At 37.2% G+C, this 17,673-nt stretch overlaps 1 protein-coding gene across 7 annotated transcripts in view; it reads left to right on the forward strand.

The window, feature by feature from the left end:
* Nucleotides 1–17,673, forward strand: part of MIGA1 (mitoguardin 1) — an 82,496-nt gene that overhangs the window by 15,752 nt on the left and 49,071 nt on the right. For all 7 annotated transcript variants that reach the window (XM_070405417.1, XM_070405416.1, XM_070405419.1 and 4 more), the window contains 4 exons: nucleotides 1,631–1,767; nucleotides 7,643–7,769; nucleotides 9,315–9,448; nucleotides 10,697–10,820. In XM_070405417.1, the coding sequence (XP_070261518.1) occupies nucleotides 1,631–1,767; nucleotides 7,643–7,769; nucleotides 9,315–9,448; nucleotides 10,697–10,820 (522 nt within the window). The remainder of the gene's footprint in view (nucleotides 1–1,630; nucleotides 1,768–7,642; nucleotides 7,770–9,314; nucleotides 9,449–10,696; nucleotides 10,821–17,673) is intronic.

Here is a 17,673-nt window from a genome sequence, read left to right on the forward strand (position 1 = left end):
AATTTTCAGTATTATAAAAAATAATTCACATATGTGCTCTCACTTTTAATAATTCACATATGTGCTCTCACATATGTGCTATCAAGTGAGAGCTCTCACAGTGCTCTCACTGTGTTAAATTTGTATAAATAAACCCTTATTTATTTAACCAGTGCCCCATTATTCACTTTAGGATGTTTTTCTTGCTATGTATACACTTGCTGACTATTTCCTTGGTATATAAAGTTCTAGTATTAGAATACCTTTAAAGGATATGTAGTTTCTGTTAGTGATATAGTACATATTATTAAATTGTGTCAATGAAAATAATTTCTCAAGCATGCTGGATTTCTTATTTTCTTAATTTTTAAATTATTTTTAGGTTTATGACTTAGTGTATCATATGCTTTTGATTCATTTGCACAGCAAATAATTAACAAATGACTATTTTGTACCAAGTCCAGTGAACATTACAACAATAATGATGGCTCTTACTAAGATTTTATTAGATTTCAGGTACAGTGCTAAATGCTATATATTCACTGTGTTAATCTTTATAGAAATCTTATGAATTTGGACTATATGTTATTGTTCCAATTTTATACATAAAGAAAATTGAGATATGGTAAATGACTTGCTTAAGTTCATATAACTAATAAATGCCAGCATTTGAATAGAAGAGTGTCTGAGGTACTGCATTAAGATAATCTAAAGCATAATATCTTCCCTAAACGAATGGATAGATGGTTAAGGGCATCAGCTGTATAAAAAAAAATAATCACAGTGTAATGTGATATGGATAAGGTTTATGTGTAATTCAGGAAAGGAAATGCTTATATTGTTAAATTTATAATTTAAAGGTTCATAGTTGTAATTTTTAAAAAATCCTCACCCCAGGATATGTTTTTATTGATTTTTTTTTAATATATATTTTTTATTTCAGAGAGGAAAGGGGAGAGAGAGAGATAGAAACATCAATGCTGAGAGAGAATCATGGATTGGCTGCCTCTTGCATGCCCCCCACTAGGGATCGAGCTTGCAACCCGGACATGTGCCCTTGACCTGAATTGAACCTGGGACCCTCCAGTCCGCAGGCCAACACTCCATCCCCTGAGCCACATCGGTTAGGGCTTTATTGATTAAAAAAAAAAAATTTTTTTATTGGTTTCAGAAAGGAAGGAAGAGGGAGAGAGAGAGAGAAACATCAGTGATGAGAGAGAATCATTGATTGGCTGCCTCCTGCACACCCCCTACTGGGGAATCAAGCCCACGACCCAGGCATGTGCCCTGATTAGGAATCTAACCATGACCTCCTGGTTCATGAGTAGATGCTCAACCAGCTGAGTCACCTGGCCAGGGGAGGTTCAGAGTTTTCAATATTTTTATATTAATTACATTAGATCATCAAATACCACCCTAATTAATTAGATGAGTGTTTTATTCTTCATTTAAGAATCATATTTTTTTGCAATATTAAAAACATTGTATAAAGATGTAGGTTTTAATAATGGTGTACATTTAATATTTATACAATTGAGTGAAATATGTTTTAAGATCAGCTTTGTGAATTAATATAACATAAACTTTGAAATTTTACCTGAAATTTATCATTGGACTTATGATACTTTTAATATTTATGTTTGTTTCGTAGGTTCAAGTTGTTCCAGTAGTAGACAGAATTTGACATTATCTTTAAGTTCTGTCAAAGACAAAGGATCTCAGTCTTGTAACTATGCTAATGGAGGACTTTTCAGTAAATACTCAGGTTCTGCACAGAGTTTGGCCTCTGTAAGTAAAGAAAAAAATTAATTATTATTTTAAGATTATCTATTGGTTTAAATGTTATACAATTATAGTAGTTCTTAATATGGAAAGAACCTTAAAAAAATCTGATTGAGCCTGTTTTCTTCGGGCAAATGAAATTATCCTTTTGCTAAATATTTAGCCAGTTTGCTTCCAGGTTTTTTGAGTAAGTGATGTGGTCCCATGGGGTCCTATAAAAATGGTGGTGATATGGAAATGTTGCTTCAAAGCTACATGTTCTGCAAAAAGCTGGAAGATGCATCCAGACTTTGTACTAGGTCACAAAACTCACTTGATGAGCCTGCTTAGGTAAAAATGTTTGATTCGCTGTAGCCAAGTATGGAGTTCTTCACCTCTGTCTTCCGAGTATTATTATAGAAGTAGAGGCCCAGTGCATGAAATTCGTGCACTGGGGGGTGTCCCTCAGCCTGACCTGTGCCCTCTTGCAGTCCGGAAGCCTTCAGGGGATGTCTGACTGACGGCTTAGGCCTGCTCCCCAAAGGCAGCAGGCCTAAGCCGGCAGTCAGACATCCTTAGTGCTGCCGCGGAGGTGGGAGAGGTTCCCGTCACCACCGCTGCGCTAGCCAGCTGTGAGCCGTGTGGAAGCACACTGACCACCAGGGGTCAGCTCCTGTGTTGAGTGTCTGCCCCCTGGTGGTCAATACACATCATAGTGACTGGTTGTTCTGTTTGGTCGATTTGCATATTAGCCTTTTATTATATAGGATTGATTAACAAGTGAGGAATGAAGTTACTGTTTGTTTAACTCTAATATAGTTTAAAATTATTTTTAAAAATAGGTAGTATATGCATTTGTTAAATAAAGAAGCAAGAAATGTACAGTGAAAGATGTGTTCCTGATCTTCAATTTCCCCCCATTGAGACAAGCTGACATTTTCTTATGTATAATCTTTCAGGGAATGCATGCCTCTGCCATCATATATATTCATTTATTTTTTATTTTTTGTATTGATTTCAGAGAGTGGAAGGAAGAGAGAGAGAGAGAGAGAGAGAGAGAGAGAGAGAAACATCGATTGGCTGTCTCTTGCATGCTCCTTACTAGGGATAGAGCCGTCAACTCTGGCATGTGCCCTGATGGGGAATCAAACCTGTGACACCTCCTGGTGCATAGAATGACGCTCAACCAACAGCCACACCAGCTGGGCTCATGTGTATTCATTAAAAAAAATAACTTACAGTACCCAATATTTTGTTCTGTATATTCTATATTTTGTTAGAATATATATCTGCCCCATTCTTTTTTTTCCAAGGTATTTTTTTTTCAGTTTTTTTTTTATTTCAAGAAAAACGATTTTAAATATAATAATGTTACATGTAATAAACATCAATATCTCAAGAGAAATGATTTTAAATATGATAATGTTATGTGCAATAAACACCAATTATTCAAGAAAAATGACCTTACATGTAATATTACATGCAATAAAAAATATTTCAAGGATAAAAGGATTTGAAGTATAATAATATTACCAAAACTGTACTAACATAGTATGATATCACAAAAGTTGTAGAAAATATTAAATATCTGCAAATAACAGGATTACTTTTATTATATTCTAGAATATTTTTCCCCCTCTGGCTCTATTTTTGTTCATCAGTTTATGTTGTTCATTATTTTCCACAAATGAGTGAGATCATATGATATTTATCTTTCTCTGACTTGCTTCTTTCGCTTAGCATGATGCTTTTAAAGTCTATTTTGTTGGATATGAGTATTGCTACTCCAGCTTTTTTTTCTTTTCCATTTGCATGGAAATTTTTTTTCCATCCCTTCACTTTCATCCTGTGTATGTCTTTTGTTTTGAGGTGGATCTCTTGTAGACAGAATATAGTTGGGTCATGTTTTTGTATCCATTCAGCTACCCTACATCTTTTGGTTGGAGCACTTAATCCATTTACACTTAGGGCTATTAGTGAGAGGTACTTATTTATAGCCATTTTAATTCTGTATGGCTAGGTTTCTCTCTCTGTTTTTTCTTCTCAGCAATCCCTTACAGCAATCCCTTTAGCATTTCTTATAATGCTGGCTTAGTGGTGATGAACTCCTTTAGCCTTTTTTTTTTTTTTGTATGGGAAGCTCTTTATTTGACCATCTATTTTGAATGATAGCCTTGCTGGATAGAGTAATCTTGGTCTCAGATCCTTGCTTTCTTTTCTTTTTTTTTTTTTTAAATATATTTTATTGATTTTTTTTACAGAGAGGAAGGGAGAGGGATAGAGAGTTAGAAACATCGATGAGAGAGGAACATCAATCAGCTGCCTCCTGCACACTCCCTACTGGGGATGTGCGCAACCCAGGTACATGCCCTTGACCGGAATCGAACCTGGGACCTTTCAGTCCGCAGGACAACGCTCTATCCACTGAGCCAAACCGGTTTTGGTGATCCTTGCTTTCTATTACCTTGAGTAATTCATGCCATCCCATTCTGGCCTGTGGAGTTTCTGATGAGAAATCAGGTGTCAGCCTTATGGGAGCTCCTTTGTAGGTAACAGTTTTCTTTTTTCTTGCTGCCTTTAAGATTCTGTCTTTAATTTTTGGCATTTTAATTATGATGTGTCTGGGCGTGGGTCTGTTTGGGTTCTTCTTGTTTGGGGTTTTCTCTGCCTCCTGAACTTGTTACTTTTTCCTTTACCAGGTTAGGGAAGTTTTCTACCATTATTTCTTCAAACACCTTCTCTATTCCTTTCTCCCTTTCTGCCTCTTCTGCACACCTAGTATTCTAATATTGTTATGTTTCACATTGTCCCACAGCTCCCTTAAGCTGTCCTCTTGTTTTTTAATTGTTTTTCTTTTTGGTTCTCTAATTGAGTGTTATTTTCAACTCTGTCTTCTAATTCACTGGTTCGATCCTCAGCTTCACCTAATCTGCTGTGTATTCCTTCCAATGTGTTCTTTATTTGTGTTATGTCATTCTTTATCTCTGACTGTTCTTTTTTCAGAGTTACTATATCCTTTTTTATACTGTTGAGCATTTTAAACATCATTATTATGAACTCTGTTTCAGATAAATTTCTTATCTTTGCTTCATTTGTCTCTTCTTCTGGAGAATTCCCTAGTTCTTTCATTTGGAGATTGTTTCTTTGTTTCCTCATTTTGGTTGTCTGTTTGGGTTTGTGACTATGTTTTAGGTAGATCCTCTTCACCTCTCAATCTCTGGTGCAAGACAGTGTTAAAGGCTGTTTCTAATTGGATCAGGCAATGACTCAAAGCCTCCAGAGACCACCTCTGTCTACAGACTAATAGGATTCCCACTTGAATTGCTCCCAGGCAGTCGTCCTCAAGCGTGTTGAGTTTTTTCAACAGGGTGGGGCAGTTGCTTCTGCCTGGAGGCTAATTGTTACTTTAAATCTCTTAAGTGGCCTCAGGGCAAGGTATTTTCCAATAGGGTGTGTAGACTGTCTTCCCCCCAGGCAAGGCAAATGTCTATGTGGGAAAGATGTCCTCTACTGTGTGAGGGAATGACTCAGCCCAGGAAACTTGGGGTGTCTGCTTTCTGAGCTCTATCCCCGAGTCCCCAATCCTGGCTTCTGCTCTTACAGCTTCAGTCCACTTCACCCTCCCTCTGCGGGAGCACAAGGTGGGTGGCTCCACAGGGAATTTTTTGTGCATTGCTCCTTTAAGAGGGTGCCCGAACTTTCAGCTGCCACTCCCTGGCAGACAGCATCCCACTGCTTTCCACAGCTTGATGTTATGTGGATACCTTCCTCAGTTTGGTGCTCTCTGCTGGGGAGTCCAGCTTCGGGGTTAGATCCCAGAGTTCTCAGTGTCACCCTCCCACAGCTGAGATATCTCTCCAGGACTTCAGTTGCCGTCTGTGGGTGCTCAGCCAGCCCTTTTGCGCCTCCACCCCTCCTACCAGTCTCTATGCGGTCTCCACCTTCGATCCTTGGGTGTCAGGATTCTCTCCTGTGAGTTTTCCATTGATTATTCAGGAAGCCTTTTCATATTTCAGTTGTAATTCTAGCCTGTTCCTGGGAGCATGTCTGTGCAGCCATTTTTAATCCATTTTATTTTATCTGCCCTATTCTTAAATATAACAAATTTTTAAAGGCTATTCTATGTCAGGAACAACTAGATCAAAGGCCTGCAAACTTTCAGTTCATCTGTGAAATTGAGCAGGATAATGAAGTACATATATGGCCATGCTATAATTTGGACTTCTTCTGTGTCAGAGAAGTGCCTCTGTTTTGAATTTTCTCTACTGGAAGTTGAAGCTGTTCTTGACAAGGAGTTAGAAAAAGGGAATCTCATGATAATACTGTGAGTAACAAGACTTTAGAATCACTTTACTATACTTGCCTCAGTGACCTAGGGAGGCCCCTACCAGGTCTGTGAACCCAGATTTCTGCCCTTTAAAGAATGCCTAAATCAGGGTCATGACAATGGGAGCAGGATGGAGGGGATAGGGCCTACAAAACTTGGTAATATGAGAGGTGAGGGGTGGGGAGGGAGGGGGGAGAGGTTAAAGATGACTTTTTGTTTTCTATTTGAGAAATTATGGGGATGGAAGTTCGTACTACTAGTAAATTTAGGAGGAAGAGGAGTTTTTGTTGTACTTTTTAAAAATATATATATTTTATTGATTATTTTACAGAGAGGAAGGGAGAGGGATAGAGAGTTAGAAACATTGATGAGAGAGAAACATCGATCAGCTGCCTCCTGCACACTCCCCACTGGGGACGTGCCCACAACCAAGGTATATGCCCTTGACCGGACTCGAACCTGGGACCCTTGAGTCCGCAGGCCGATGCTCCATCCACTGAGCCAAATCGGTCAGGGTTTGTTGTACTTTTTGATATAATGTTTGAGATGCCAGCAGAAGAGCCAGGTGGAATCACCAGATAGGCAGATGGAAATGTGAGTTTAGATTTCTCAAAAGAGGACAGATTTGGAGTTATAGATTTGGAAGTTATCTGCACAGAGGTGACTGAAATTGTTGGCTCAGTGAAACTTGTTAGAGAAGGGAAGCGGGTAGAGGCTTTTTAATTTTAGTTATCAATTAGTGAATGAGCATTGTGATAAATTTTAAATGGAAAATAAGCTATTGTAAAAAAATTATGTAAACAGAGGCACTTTAAAATGGAGTCAGAATTGCTATCCCAGAGAAACTGCCGTGCAAGTCTTATTGTACCTCAAATCTTTGGAATGTAAAACCAGGGTAAAATAACTTTTTTACTAGGCCTAAAGTAGCATTATACCCCAAAAACTGCAAAAGATAACAAAAAATCAGAAATATTATGACTGCCAGATGGAAAATGAAAAACATGGTTTAGAATTAGCATTACTATTTTAGTTTATCTGCACTTACAGAAATGCCTTCCTTCATTGAGTAGTTGGCCCCCTTTTCTTCCTCATAAATACCCCTTGCCTTTCTTTCCTACTCAGAACACTTATAGGACTTCTGCCTGAATCAGTGCTGCCTGAGTAGCTATTTTTATGAATCTCTAATAAATGCTTGTTGCCTCTTACTTTACCCTTTTATTTTTGGGTTAATACTAGTTACCTCAAATCAAAGTAGGTGTGGATAAAATTTATAAGTAAATACTTAATAAGCCAATGAACTATAAAAAACTGCTTGATTTTTGGTGAAAATAACTGATTTATGTTAAAAATATTGTTCTACTTGTGTATTTTTGAACAAATAAAGACTCAGAATTTTTAGGGTCTTAATAACTCTGAAATTTGATTAAATATAATCAGATTTATTTCTTCAAGTAGAAATAATATGGATTGTTTTGCCAGAAATAGGATTTATATAAATAATTTATAAATATAAAAAGTTACAAAATACTATGAAAAAAGAGATTTTGAAGTAACTTTTGTCCATCTTAATTTTAGGTCCAGAGTGTCAATTCTTGTCATAGCTGTGCTTGTGGCAATTCTAATTCCTGGGACAAAACAGATGAAGATGATATTAAACTTGTTAACATTCCTGTGACTACTCCTGAGAACTTATACTTGATGGGTAGGAATAACACAATAAAGTTTTAAGATATACTTATTTAATATGAAACTAAAGAACTTCTTTCTAAGGGAAGCAACTATAATTTTAAAATGTTCTTATATCTACTGAATCTAGTGTATATAACACAATCTATTGTATTTGTTTCCTGAGGGTGCTGTAACAAATTACCAGTTGGTGGCTTATAACAGCAGAAATTTATTATTTCAGAGTCCTTGAGGCGAGAAGTCTGAAATCTTTATCATTGGGCTGAAATCAAGGTGTCAGTAGGGCCATGCTCCCTCTGGAGGCTTAGGAGAGAATCTGTTTCTTGTCTCTTCTAGTTTGGCAGTGGTTCTCAACCTTCCTGATTCCGCGACCCTTTAATACAGTTCCTCATGTTGTGGTGACCCCCAACCAAAAAATTATTTTCGTTGCTACTTCATAACTAATTTTGCTACTGTTATGAATCGTAATGTAAATATCTGATATACAGGATGTATTTTCAGGGGTCGCGACCCACAGGTTGAGAACCGCTCTTAGTGGCTTCTGGCTTGTGGCCTCCTGATTTAAGTTCCTGCCTTTCTCTTCATTTACCTTTGTACCTAGCTATCATTGGTTTTCTTCTATCCAGAGAAGATTTTAGATAGAAAGAGGTCTGTGTTTTACATCTCTTGGCTTGATCACGAGCATGTCTAGAAAGTCTCACTGGATCTCAGAAAGAGAACCAGAGAATGCTTTTCACTGTTTTTCTCTACTCTATTTCAGGCTATATTCCTTTTAATGAAATGAAATTCATATTAATTAATAATAATAAAAAAAAACACCCAAAACCCTTGATGTAGCTAGCTCCCAGGCAATGAGCAGTAAAGGGGATGGTATTTTGTCAGGACTGTGTGCCTCTGAGTGCACTCTGATCATCTCCTATAGTATCACAGTAGGTACTCCTGCCTGTGGGGAAAGGTGTAAGAGTAGTTCTTTTGCCACCTTTTCCAAAAGTCTTCAGAGCATTAAGCTCACTATGCTTCTAGATAACTCTATGTCTAGTAAAACTACCTCACAGCTTCTCTTGGAATATTGAAAAGAAATAGAGCAAAACTTGAGAAGCGGGTAGGAATCTGAGTATCATAGAATCAGGATTGGTAAGAGCCCTATGGATCACCTGATAGCTTCTTATAAATAGTTTCTTTTACTTATTTATCAGTTTTCATTTTAACTTAGGGGTTATTTTGAAAGATAGTTGTGTGACTATAAAAATTTGCCATTATTGTTGGACTTTTGATGAATTCAAGATATTGTTCTATAAAAATCCTAAGCACCATATACATTTGAGTTACATTTTTAAATGTCATTTCTCTCTTATTTTTGGTTGACTGGAACTACTGGAATACATTGGGAAATTAAGATTTACTATGAAATGATGTGAGCATAAAATTATTCTTTAGTGCCGAAATTACTGTCAGATTGTTTGCCATTGATGATAACAATATGAAAAACACTTGAGACCCCAGCTGATTTATTTTGGCATTGGTTTTGCTTACTTACAATTGTTCTGTTCTTAATTTTTAGGTATGGAATTATTTGAAGAGGCATTGCGTCGATGGGAACAAGCTCTAACCTTTCGAAATAGACAGGCTGAAGATGAAGCCTGTAGCTCCATTAAATTGGGTGCAGGAGATGCCATTGCTGAAGAAAGTGTAGATGTAAGTTAAGGGTGATTTATCTGAGAGTGGTCTTCATAGTATTGGAGGAATTAAACTATTTTTATTGTTGATTCAGTGCACTTGCTTTCTATGGCATTTAATAATAGAACTGCTTATTTTCTCCCCTAGGATTATTTGGGACTATTTCTTATTGGGCTTTTCCTGTTCAGTTACTTGTTAAATTCCCAATTTGCAAATTATCATCAAGTTTCCTGATTTTCTAAGAATATATAGAATTAAAGCAGATATGATTTCTAAAGGAATTTGTAAATGTCTGTTTTGCGCTTTGGATTTAATTAAGTTCCATTATATTCATAGAACTCACATTGAGTTAGAGCTGGACTGGTACTTACTGATCATCTAGGCTAGTGATTCTCAAATTTGGGCATGCAACAGAATCATCTGAAAGATTTGTGAAAACACAGATTTTTTTTTTTTTTTTTTTAATATATTTTATTGATTTTTACAGAGAGGAAGGGAGAGAGATAGAGAGTTAGAAACATCGATGAGAGAGAAACATCGCCCAGCTGCCTCCTGCACATCTCCTACTGGGGGTGTGCCCGCAACCAATGTATATGCCCTTGACCGGAATCGAACCCTGGACCTTTCAGTCCGCAGGTCGACGCTCTATCCACTGAGCCAAACCGGTTTCGGCGAAAACACAGATTTGAGAAGTCCACCCCTAGGGTTTAAAAAATTTTTTAAAAATGTTTTTTATTAATTTCGGAGTGAGGAAGGGAGAGGGATAAAAACATCAGTGATGAGAGAGAATCATTGATCAGTTGCCTCCTGCACGCTTCCTATTGGGGCTTGAACCCATAACCCAGGGATGTGCCCTGACTGGAGTTGAACTGTGACCTCCTGGTTCATGGGTCAATGCTCAACCACAGAGCCACACCAGCCAGGCCCAGGGTTTTAATTCAGTGGGGGTGAGGTAGGTCCCGAGATTTTGCATTTCTAACAAGTTCCCAGATAATGTTGATGCTGCTGGTCCAGGAACCTTACTTTGAGAATCGCTGATTTAGTCCAACACAATTTCACAAAGACCCTGAATCTCTGAGAACTGAGATGATTTAGCCAGAGGCACAGCTAGAACCCAGGCCTCCTGACTTCTATCACAGTATTCTCACCAACCAACAGTAGTTTTTTATATCCCACACTTCCGTGCCTTTCATTTAAAAGTGGAAAATGTTTCTGAGTTCAACATTAAAATATAATTTTGCTGTGTTTCTTTTTCTCTCTTTCTAGGATATTATTAGCACTGAATTTATCCATAAGCTTGAATCTCTGCTGCAAAGAGCATATCGTCTCCAAGAGGAGTTTGAAGCTACGCTGGGGGCATCTGATCCTAATTCTCTTGCTAATGATTTTGGTAAGATGGATATTTTACGTGGTTTTTATTAAATATGTGGTTTTATTTTTTATATTCTTGTAATCATTTAACTATATTACTATGGTTACATATTTTTTATGAAATAGCAAAGAGCAAAAATGTCCTATCATATTGTTTTTTCTTTCAGTTTTATTTTTCAAGTAAACTTAATGGCTTTAAGATACAAAGTCAAGTCTTAGCTGGTGTGGCTCAGTTGGTTGGAGTATTGTTCCATGCACTGGAAGGTCTCGAGTTCAATTCCCAGTCAGGGCACATACGCAGGTTGTGGGTTCAATTCCCGGTCAGATTGTGTATGGGAGGCAACAGATCGATGTTTTTCTTGCTCTCTCCTTCTCCCCCTTCCTTCCTCTCTAAAATCAATTTTTTTTAAATTTTTTTTTTTTAAATATATTTTATTGATTTTTCACAGAGAGGAAGGGGGAGAGAGAGAGAGCCAGAAACATTGATGAGAGAGAAACATCGACCAGCTGCCTCCTGCACATCTCCCACTGGGGATGTGCCCGCAACCAAGGCACATGCCCTCGACCTTGGGAATCGAACCTGGGAGCTTTCAGTCCACGGGCCGAAGCTCTGTCCACTGAGCCAAACCGGTTTCGGCTAAAATCAATTTTTTTAAAAAAGGTATAAATTCAAGTACTTGTAGTAGGAAGGATTGTGACATTATTTTAAAATTATCTGGTATATTCTCAGTGAAAGAATCCCAGTTAAAGAGCTAGAGAGAGGGATAAAATACACAATTAATATAAAAATGGGACATAGACACCCCAGAAATGTGCATGTCAATCATTGCACACATTTAAAATATTTTAAGTAATTATATTTCTTGGACTCCGTTTTAATTGCAGGCTAGATTTTGATGTAAGTAATCAATACATATATTATTATATACCATTGCCTTTGTTTCCTATTTTAAAGAGAAAAGAATGTTGAAGAGACTTCTTTTTGTGTTTTTTTAAGAGACTTAAGTCTTCCAAAGAAAGAATTATTCAAGTTGCTTCCTGAATTTCTGTAAATGCTCCAAAAAATGAAATAAGACAAAATTATGTCTCTTTTTGTTAAAAATAATTTGAGTCTTTTTATTGAGGAGGATTGTTGTATTCTAGTAAAAAACAAAACAAACAGTTAAGGAGTGTTAAGTTTTTCAACATTTATTTCTGAAGGGGAAGTACTGAAAGTGGCTGCATTTTGAATTGTTTGCATGTCTGTGAATTTTGAATTTAGGTAAGAGATTTCATTTGTATAGGCATAGGGGAATGGGTAGAGTTTCATCCCTCCAGACACCTGGATGTGTTCACCAACCTGGAAGCTCTCTGAGCTCTGTAGTGAGCATTCTGGAGGCTTCACTGTGTAGGCTCCATTGAGTAAATCATTGACAACTGGTGATTAATGTCCTCTCCAGCCCCACTCCCCTCGGGTCAGGGTCAGGGCATATGCCTGATTTTGGGCTTGATGCCCAATGTGAGGTGTGCAGGAGGCAGTCAATCGATGATTCTCTCATCATTGATGTTTCTTTCTCTGTCTCCCTCTCCCTTCCTCTCTGAAATCAATAAAAATATATTTTAGCCCTAGCCAGTTTGGTTCAGTGGGTAGTGTTGGCCTGTGGCCTATGACGGGTACTGACCATCAGGGGGCAGATGCTCAATGCAGGAGCTGCCCCCAGCCCGCAGGCCCCAGGCTGGCCAAGGCAGGTGCGAGCAGCCTCCCCTCCCTCCCTCTGCCCCCCCCCGCCCCCCGCCAATTGCCCTGCCAGTCACCCTGCAGAGGGAGGTAACCAGCGGCAGCGGGTGGGGCCAGTGAGTGGGCAGCTCCAGGCCAGCCAAGGCAGGTGCCAGTGGGGCCCCTTGATTGACCCTCTGATTGCCCTGCAGATCAGCCCTGATTGCCAGCAGGCCTAGGGACCCTACCCATGCACGAATTTCGTGCACCAGGCCTCTAGTATTTCAATAAAGTTATTAAAAAACAAAACAAAACAAAAATAAGAAGGTAATGTTTCTACCAGAAAAAAAAAAAAAGCTGTTAAAAATAGAGTATGGCATTAACCAGTTTAGCTCAGTGGATATAGCATCGGCCTGAAGACTGAAGGGTTCCGGGTTCGATTCCCGGTCAGTCAGGGCACATTCCCAGGTTGCGGGCTCGATCCTCCGTAGGGTGCATGCAGGAGGCAGCCGATCAATGATTCTCTCTCATCATTGATGTTTGTATCTCTCTCTCCCTCTCCCTTCCTCTCTGAAATCAATAAAAAAAAATAGAGTATGATTCTGTTAAGCTAATCTTAAGTAAGCATATTTTTGTGAATTTGGAACAGTGCAAAATAGCACTTAATGCTAAAAATTTTAAACAATGCTAGTACCCAAAATTAAAAAAAAAAAAAAAAAGATCAAGAATCACTTTGTTTCAAAGCTGGTAGGCCTGGTGAATTAAAAACCATGTTTACTCCAGGTGGTACCACTTTAACTGGTAACCAGAAATACTGAGCATCCTTTGTCACTATCCTGTGAACGATTCTGTTGTGTACTAGTACGTGTATGGGAACTTCTGCACATGGCCTTGGTGATTATTTTGTTATTATTTTTACTCCTAATGTTAAATTAAGAATCTCTGGCATCCTGGCTCCAAAATCACAACCATTCTAATGCACTCCTAACCAAACTATCATTTGTGTTAAAATAGGAAATATTTTTGATATTTTGGAAGTAAGTGATAGTGATACAGAACTTTACCTTACTACAAATACTTTATGTTTTTAAAGCATTCTTAAAAACAGATTTTATTATAGTCATTTATTATGCTTTAAAGCTATCCTTGAAAAAGAAATACAGTACAGTACTTGTATGTATTGCAGCCTGTCTTTACACTTATTTCCGAAGGAAAAAAGCTTTGAAATAAGCAGGGTTTGAATTGTATTGTAAGACATAAATCTCTTGCATAAAATGTAACCACCCTGTATTCACTAATGGATCTTTCACATGTTCTGTACTGGTATTTCCTTAACCATTCTGAATTAGTGAATAATCATTATTGGATATATTTCTATATTTGGTCTTACACACCAAAAGTTTACTCTTGGCTTAAACAATAGGTATTCTATTTATCTTATCATAAAGTGAAATGAAAATTTGAATTGTTTTTCTTTACTTATGAGACTTTAGTGTTAATGGGAGGTGTTGAAATCACTAGAGGGCAGCACATTTTATCTACATATTAGATGCCTGTGACTCATAACTGCCATTCTGTCTGCTCTAAGCCTTGGAAGTTAAATTTAGGTCACCACTCTTTTTCTGGCATGTTTTATATACACCTGCTACTGTAACTCAGAGTGAGACAGAGCTCGGAGGTTATGCACACAGACTTGACCTAGTGTTGGTGTGAATTTCCATTAGTGTGCAAGTTCTTCTAGCTAACAGCATCTAGCAGTGTTATGTTTATTTGTAGTTTCTGTTTTTCAGTGAATTGTTAAATTGCAGGTGTTAATTTACAATTTTGTTATTGTAGTTTTTGAAGGCTCAACCAAAAACTACAATATGATTTCAGTTATAAACAGTATGCTCAGTGGTTAAAGAATGTGTGGCTTTAGAATTAAACAAACGGGTTGAAATTCTGCCTCTCTCACTCTTATTGGCTATGAAACCGAGGCAAGCCTTGACCTCTCTTAGACTTGGCTTCTTTTGCTATAAAATGCAGCAGTATATTTGGATCAACTTTATAGAATTATGAAGATTTAATGAGATAATGTGTGTCGTATTTTAGTATTGGCACACAGTAAACACTTGTTCTCTATTTATATTGCAGTTATATTCTAGAATTTCTGTGAGACCTGTTCTAAGATTATTTTTAAATTGCCTGATTATAAGTAGATGGATATCATATGTTCATAACTTATTTTACAGTGATATGTTTAATTATATTCTCTAGACAACATTCATTTTTCTGGGAATTTATTGATTTTTCTCATATTATAGTAGTAACAAATTTGCATTTCCTGAAACAAGGTATTTAACCCATGTTTAAAATTATTTATTCAAGAAAGTAAATTGGATGCATGTTATAAATCCACTTTTTTTCTGTGTTAGAAAAGAAAACCATCATCTGAAGGACTGATACTTTGCAAAAGTATATATTCTATATGTAGCTAAGACTATTATCTTTCCTTAATTCCTGATCTTGCCATATGGAGAGGAGGAGAAAAAATGATAATGGGTATACTCCTTCTTGCCAGCACATCCAATTATTTAACAAATTATGTTGATTCTGCCTCCATAATATAGCTCTCATTCATTCTCTTTCCTCTGCAGCCTCATTATGTTTTGCTTGGGTTGAATAATCTCCTAACTGGCTTCCTGCCTCCAGTCACTCCCCACTGGTACATCCGTATCTTGTTTTGGGGTTACCTTCTTGGTATAGAGTTCTCATCTTAGCACTACCAGGTTCTTAAACCACTTTTCTGACCTATTTGTTTTACTTTTTCCATATAACCCAGCCATTTGAATAAGGTCTTTTCCAGAAGTAAAATTCTCTAAGATTTTAGTTATATAACCAACTTCAGGTTTTTAGTAAATTTTTCTTGTTTTTCTTTTTTACATTCTTTTGCTGTTTCATTGCGTAATTCAACATACTCTGAAACATTTTTTCTGATAGAACACAACTCTTTGAAGTTACTTCCTCTGTGTACCCTTTGATTTTCAAGCCAGAGGAAACCGCTCATACATTTCTCTGTTCCATAGTAATGCTATTTTTTTGGTCTTAAAGATACCATTTAAAGATTCATCAGTCTCTCTGGGTTCTGAATAAATTGAGAATACAAAAAGACCCAGATTTTTATTATAAAATAGTATTAACTTCATTTTGAACCTATTTTTTTTTTTGCTTATGGCTATATTAGACAATGTGTTAAGGCTTCCTACACTTTCTCCCTTGCCCTAAAAGAAATTATTTGGAGAAGTGGAAAGAATGTGAAGCAAATTCTTAGTACACTTACCTGGCCAGCTACATAAGGATTTCCTGCCTGCTTTATTTATTTATTTATTTTTTAAAATATATTTTATTGATTTTTTACAGAGAGGAAGGGAGAGAGATAGAGAGTGAGAAACATCGATGAGAGAGAAACATCGATCAGCTGCCTCCTGCACATCTCCCACTGGGGATGTGCCCGCAACCCAGGTACATGCCCTTGACCGGAATCGAACCTGGGACCCTTCAGTCCGCAGGCCGACGCTCTATCCACTGAGCCAAACCGGTTTTGGCAACCCTGCCTGCTTTATAAGCCCTCTAGCACTTGTCCAGCTCAGGAGAGGGAGATCCAGCACAACGGTGATAGGTTTACAGACCTAGACCTTTTTCTAGAAGACAAGAAAGAGAGAAAGAGATGCTGTGTACACCAAGAACCATGTAGTGAACACTGCTCTAGATACAGAGTTGATGGAGTATCAGTTATGCTCTTCAGCTTTAGCAGATAGCATCAAACCACTCTCAAAAGTATTTGTACCAATTTAAACTTCCACCAGCAGTGTATGAGAGTTCCTTCTCATATCTTCATTTTGTTTAATGTCTCTCGGTGGTCTAAGATTTTTAATTTTAATGTTACCACATTTATCAATCTTTCCTTTATTGTTTGTGCTTTTTGTGTATTGTTTAGAAGGTATAAAGAGAATTCTTTTGTACTTGCTTTAGGAAGTTTTGCTTTTCATATTCAGGTTTTTAATCTGCCAGGAGCTGGTTTTTTATTTTATTTATTTATTTTAAAAATATATTTTATTGATCTTTTACAGAGAGGAAGGGAGAGGGATAGAGAGTTAGAAACATCAATGAGAGAGAAACATCGATCCTGCACATCCTACTGGGGATGTGCCCGCAATCAATGCCCTTGACCGGAATCGAACTTGGGACCCTTCAGTTCCCAGGCTGACACTCTATCCACTGAGCCAAACCAGTTAGGGCAGGTTTTTTAATGTATATTATGATTACTATTTTTTTTTTTTTTTAACATTCAGATAACTGGTTGCCTCTGCACTATTCATTGAATAATATATCCTATTCTCTTTGATTTGAAAAGCCCCTGGTCATATGTCAGGTCGTATTATATGTGCATCTTTAGTCTATTTGGTCCTGCATTGGCTACACAGTGTCTTAATTACTGTCACTTTATATGGTTTTATGAGTCTTGACACCTGGCAGGGTGAGTCCATTCACTTATGTTCTTTATAAAGAATTGCCTTGGCTCTTCTTTGCCCTTGCTTTTCCATGTGAAGTTTAAGAGAGTTTGCCAAGTGTCATGAATATCCCTCTTGGGATTTTGATTATTACATTGCATTTATAGGTCAGCTTGTGGGAGAATTTAGATTAATGTTTCTATCTATAGTCATGGTGTGGTTCTTCATTTACTTAAATCTTTTATGTCTTTCATAATTTTAAATAATTTTCTCCGTGGAGGCCTTATGTATTTTTATTCCTGGGTCCCTTATAGTTTTGTTATCATGGTATCATTTTAAAATTTACATTTTGTAATTTTTGTTGCTGCTATCTAAAATGTTGATATTTGCATTTAAATATTATCAGCAACCCTTCTAATTGCCTATTAGTTCTGCCACCAGTAATTTGTCATAGGTTCTTTTGGAATTTTTATCTAGACCACATATTTGTGGGTGATAACATGTTTATTGTTTATTTCTTTTCTAACCCTTATGCTTCCTCACCAGCACCCCACCCCAATCACACTGTGTGCCTTACATGTGATAAATAAGGGCTAACATCCTTTCTGATGGTAACTTCTGCTCTGATTGGCCAGTTAAAACTCACTCTTTTGAAGCAGTTAGAAAGCAATATAGGTTAATATATA

Source organism: Myotis yumanensis, unplaced genomic scaffold, assembly GCF_028538775.1.
Source record: "Myotis yumanensis isolate MYYU_CA2020_CCGP unplaced genomic scaffold, mMyoYum1.0.hap1 SCAF_2, whole genome shotgun sequence".
NCBI classification, from domain to species: Eukaryota; Metazoa; Chordata; class Mammalia; order Chiroptera; family Vespertilionidae; genus Myotis; species Myotis yumanensis.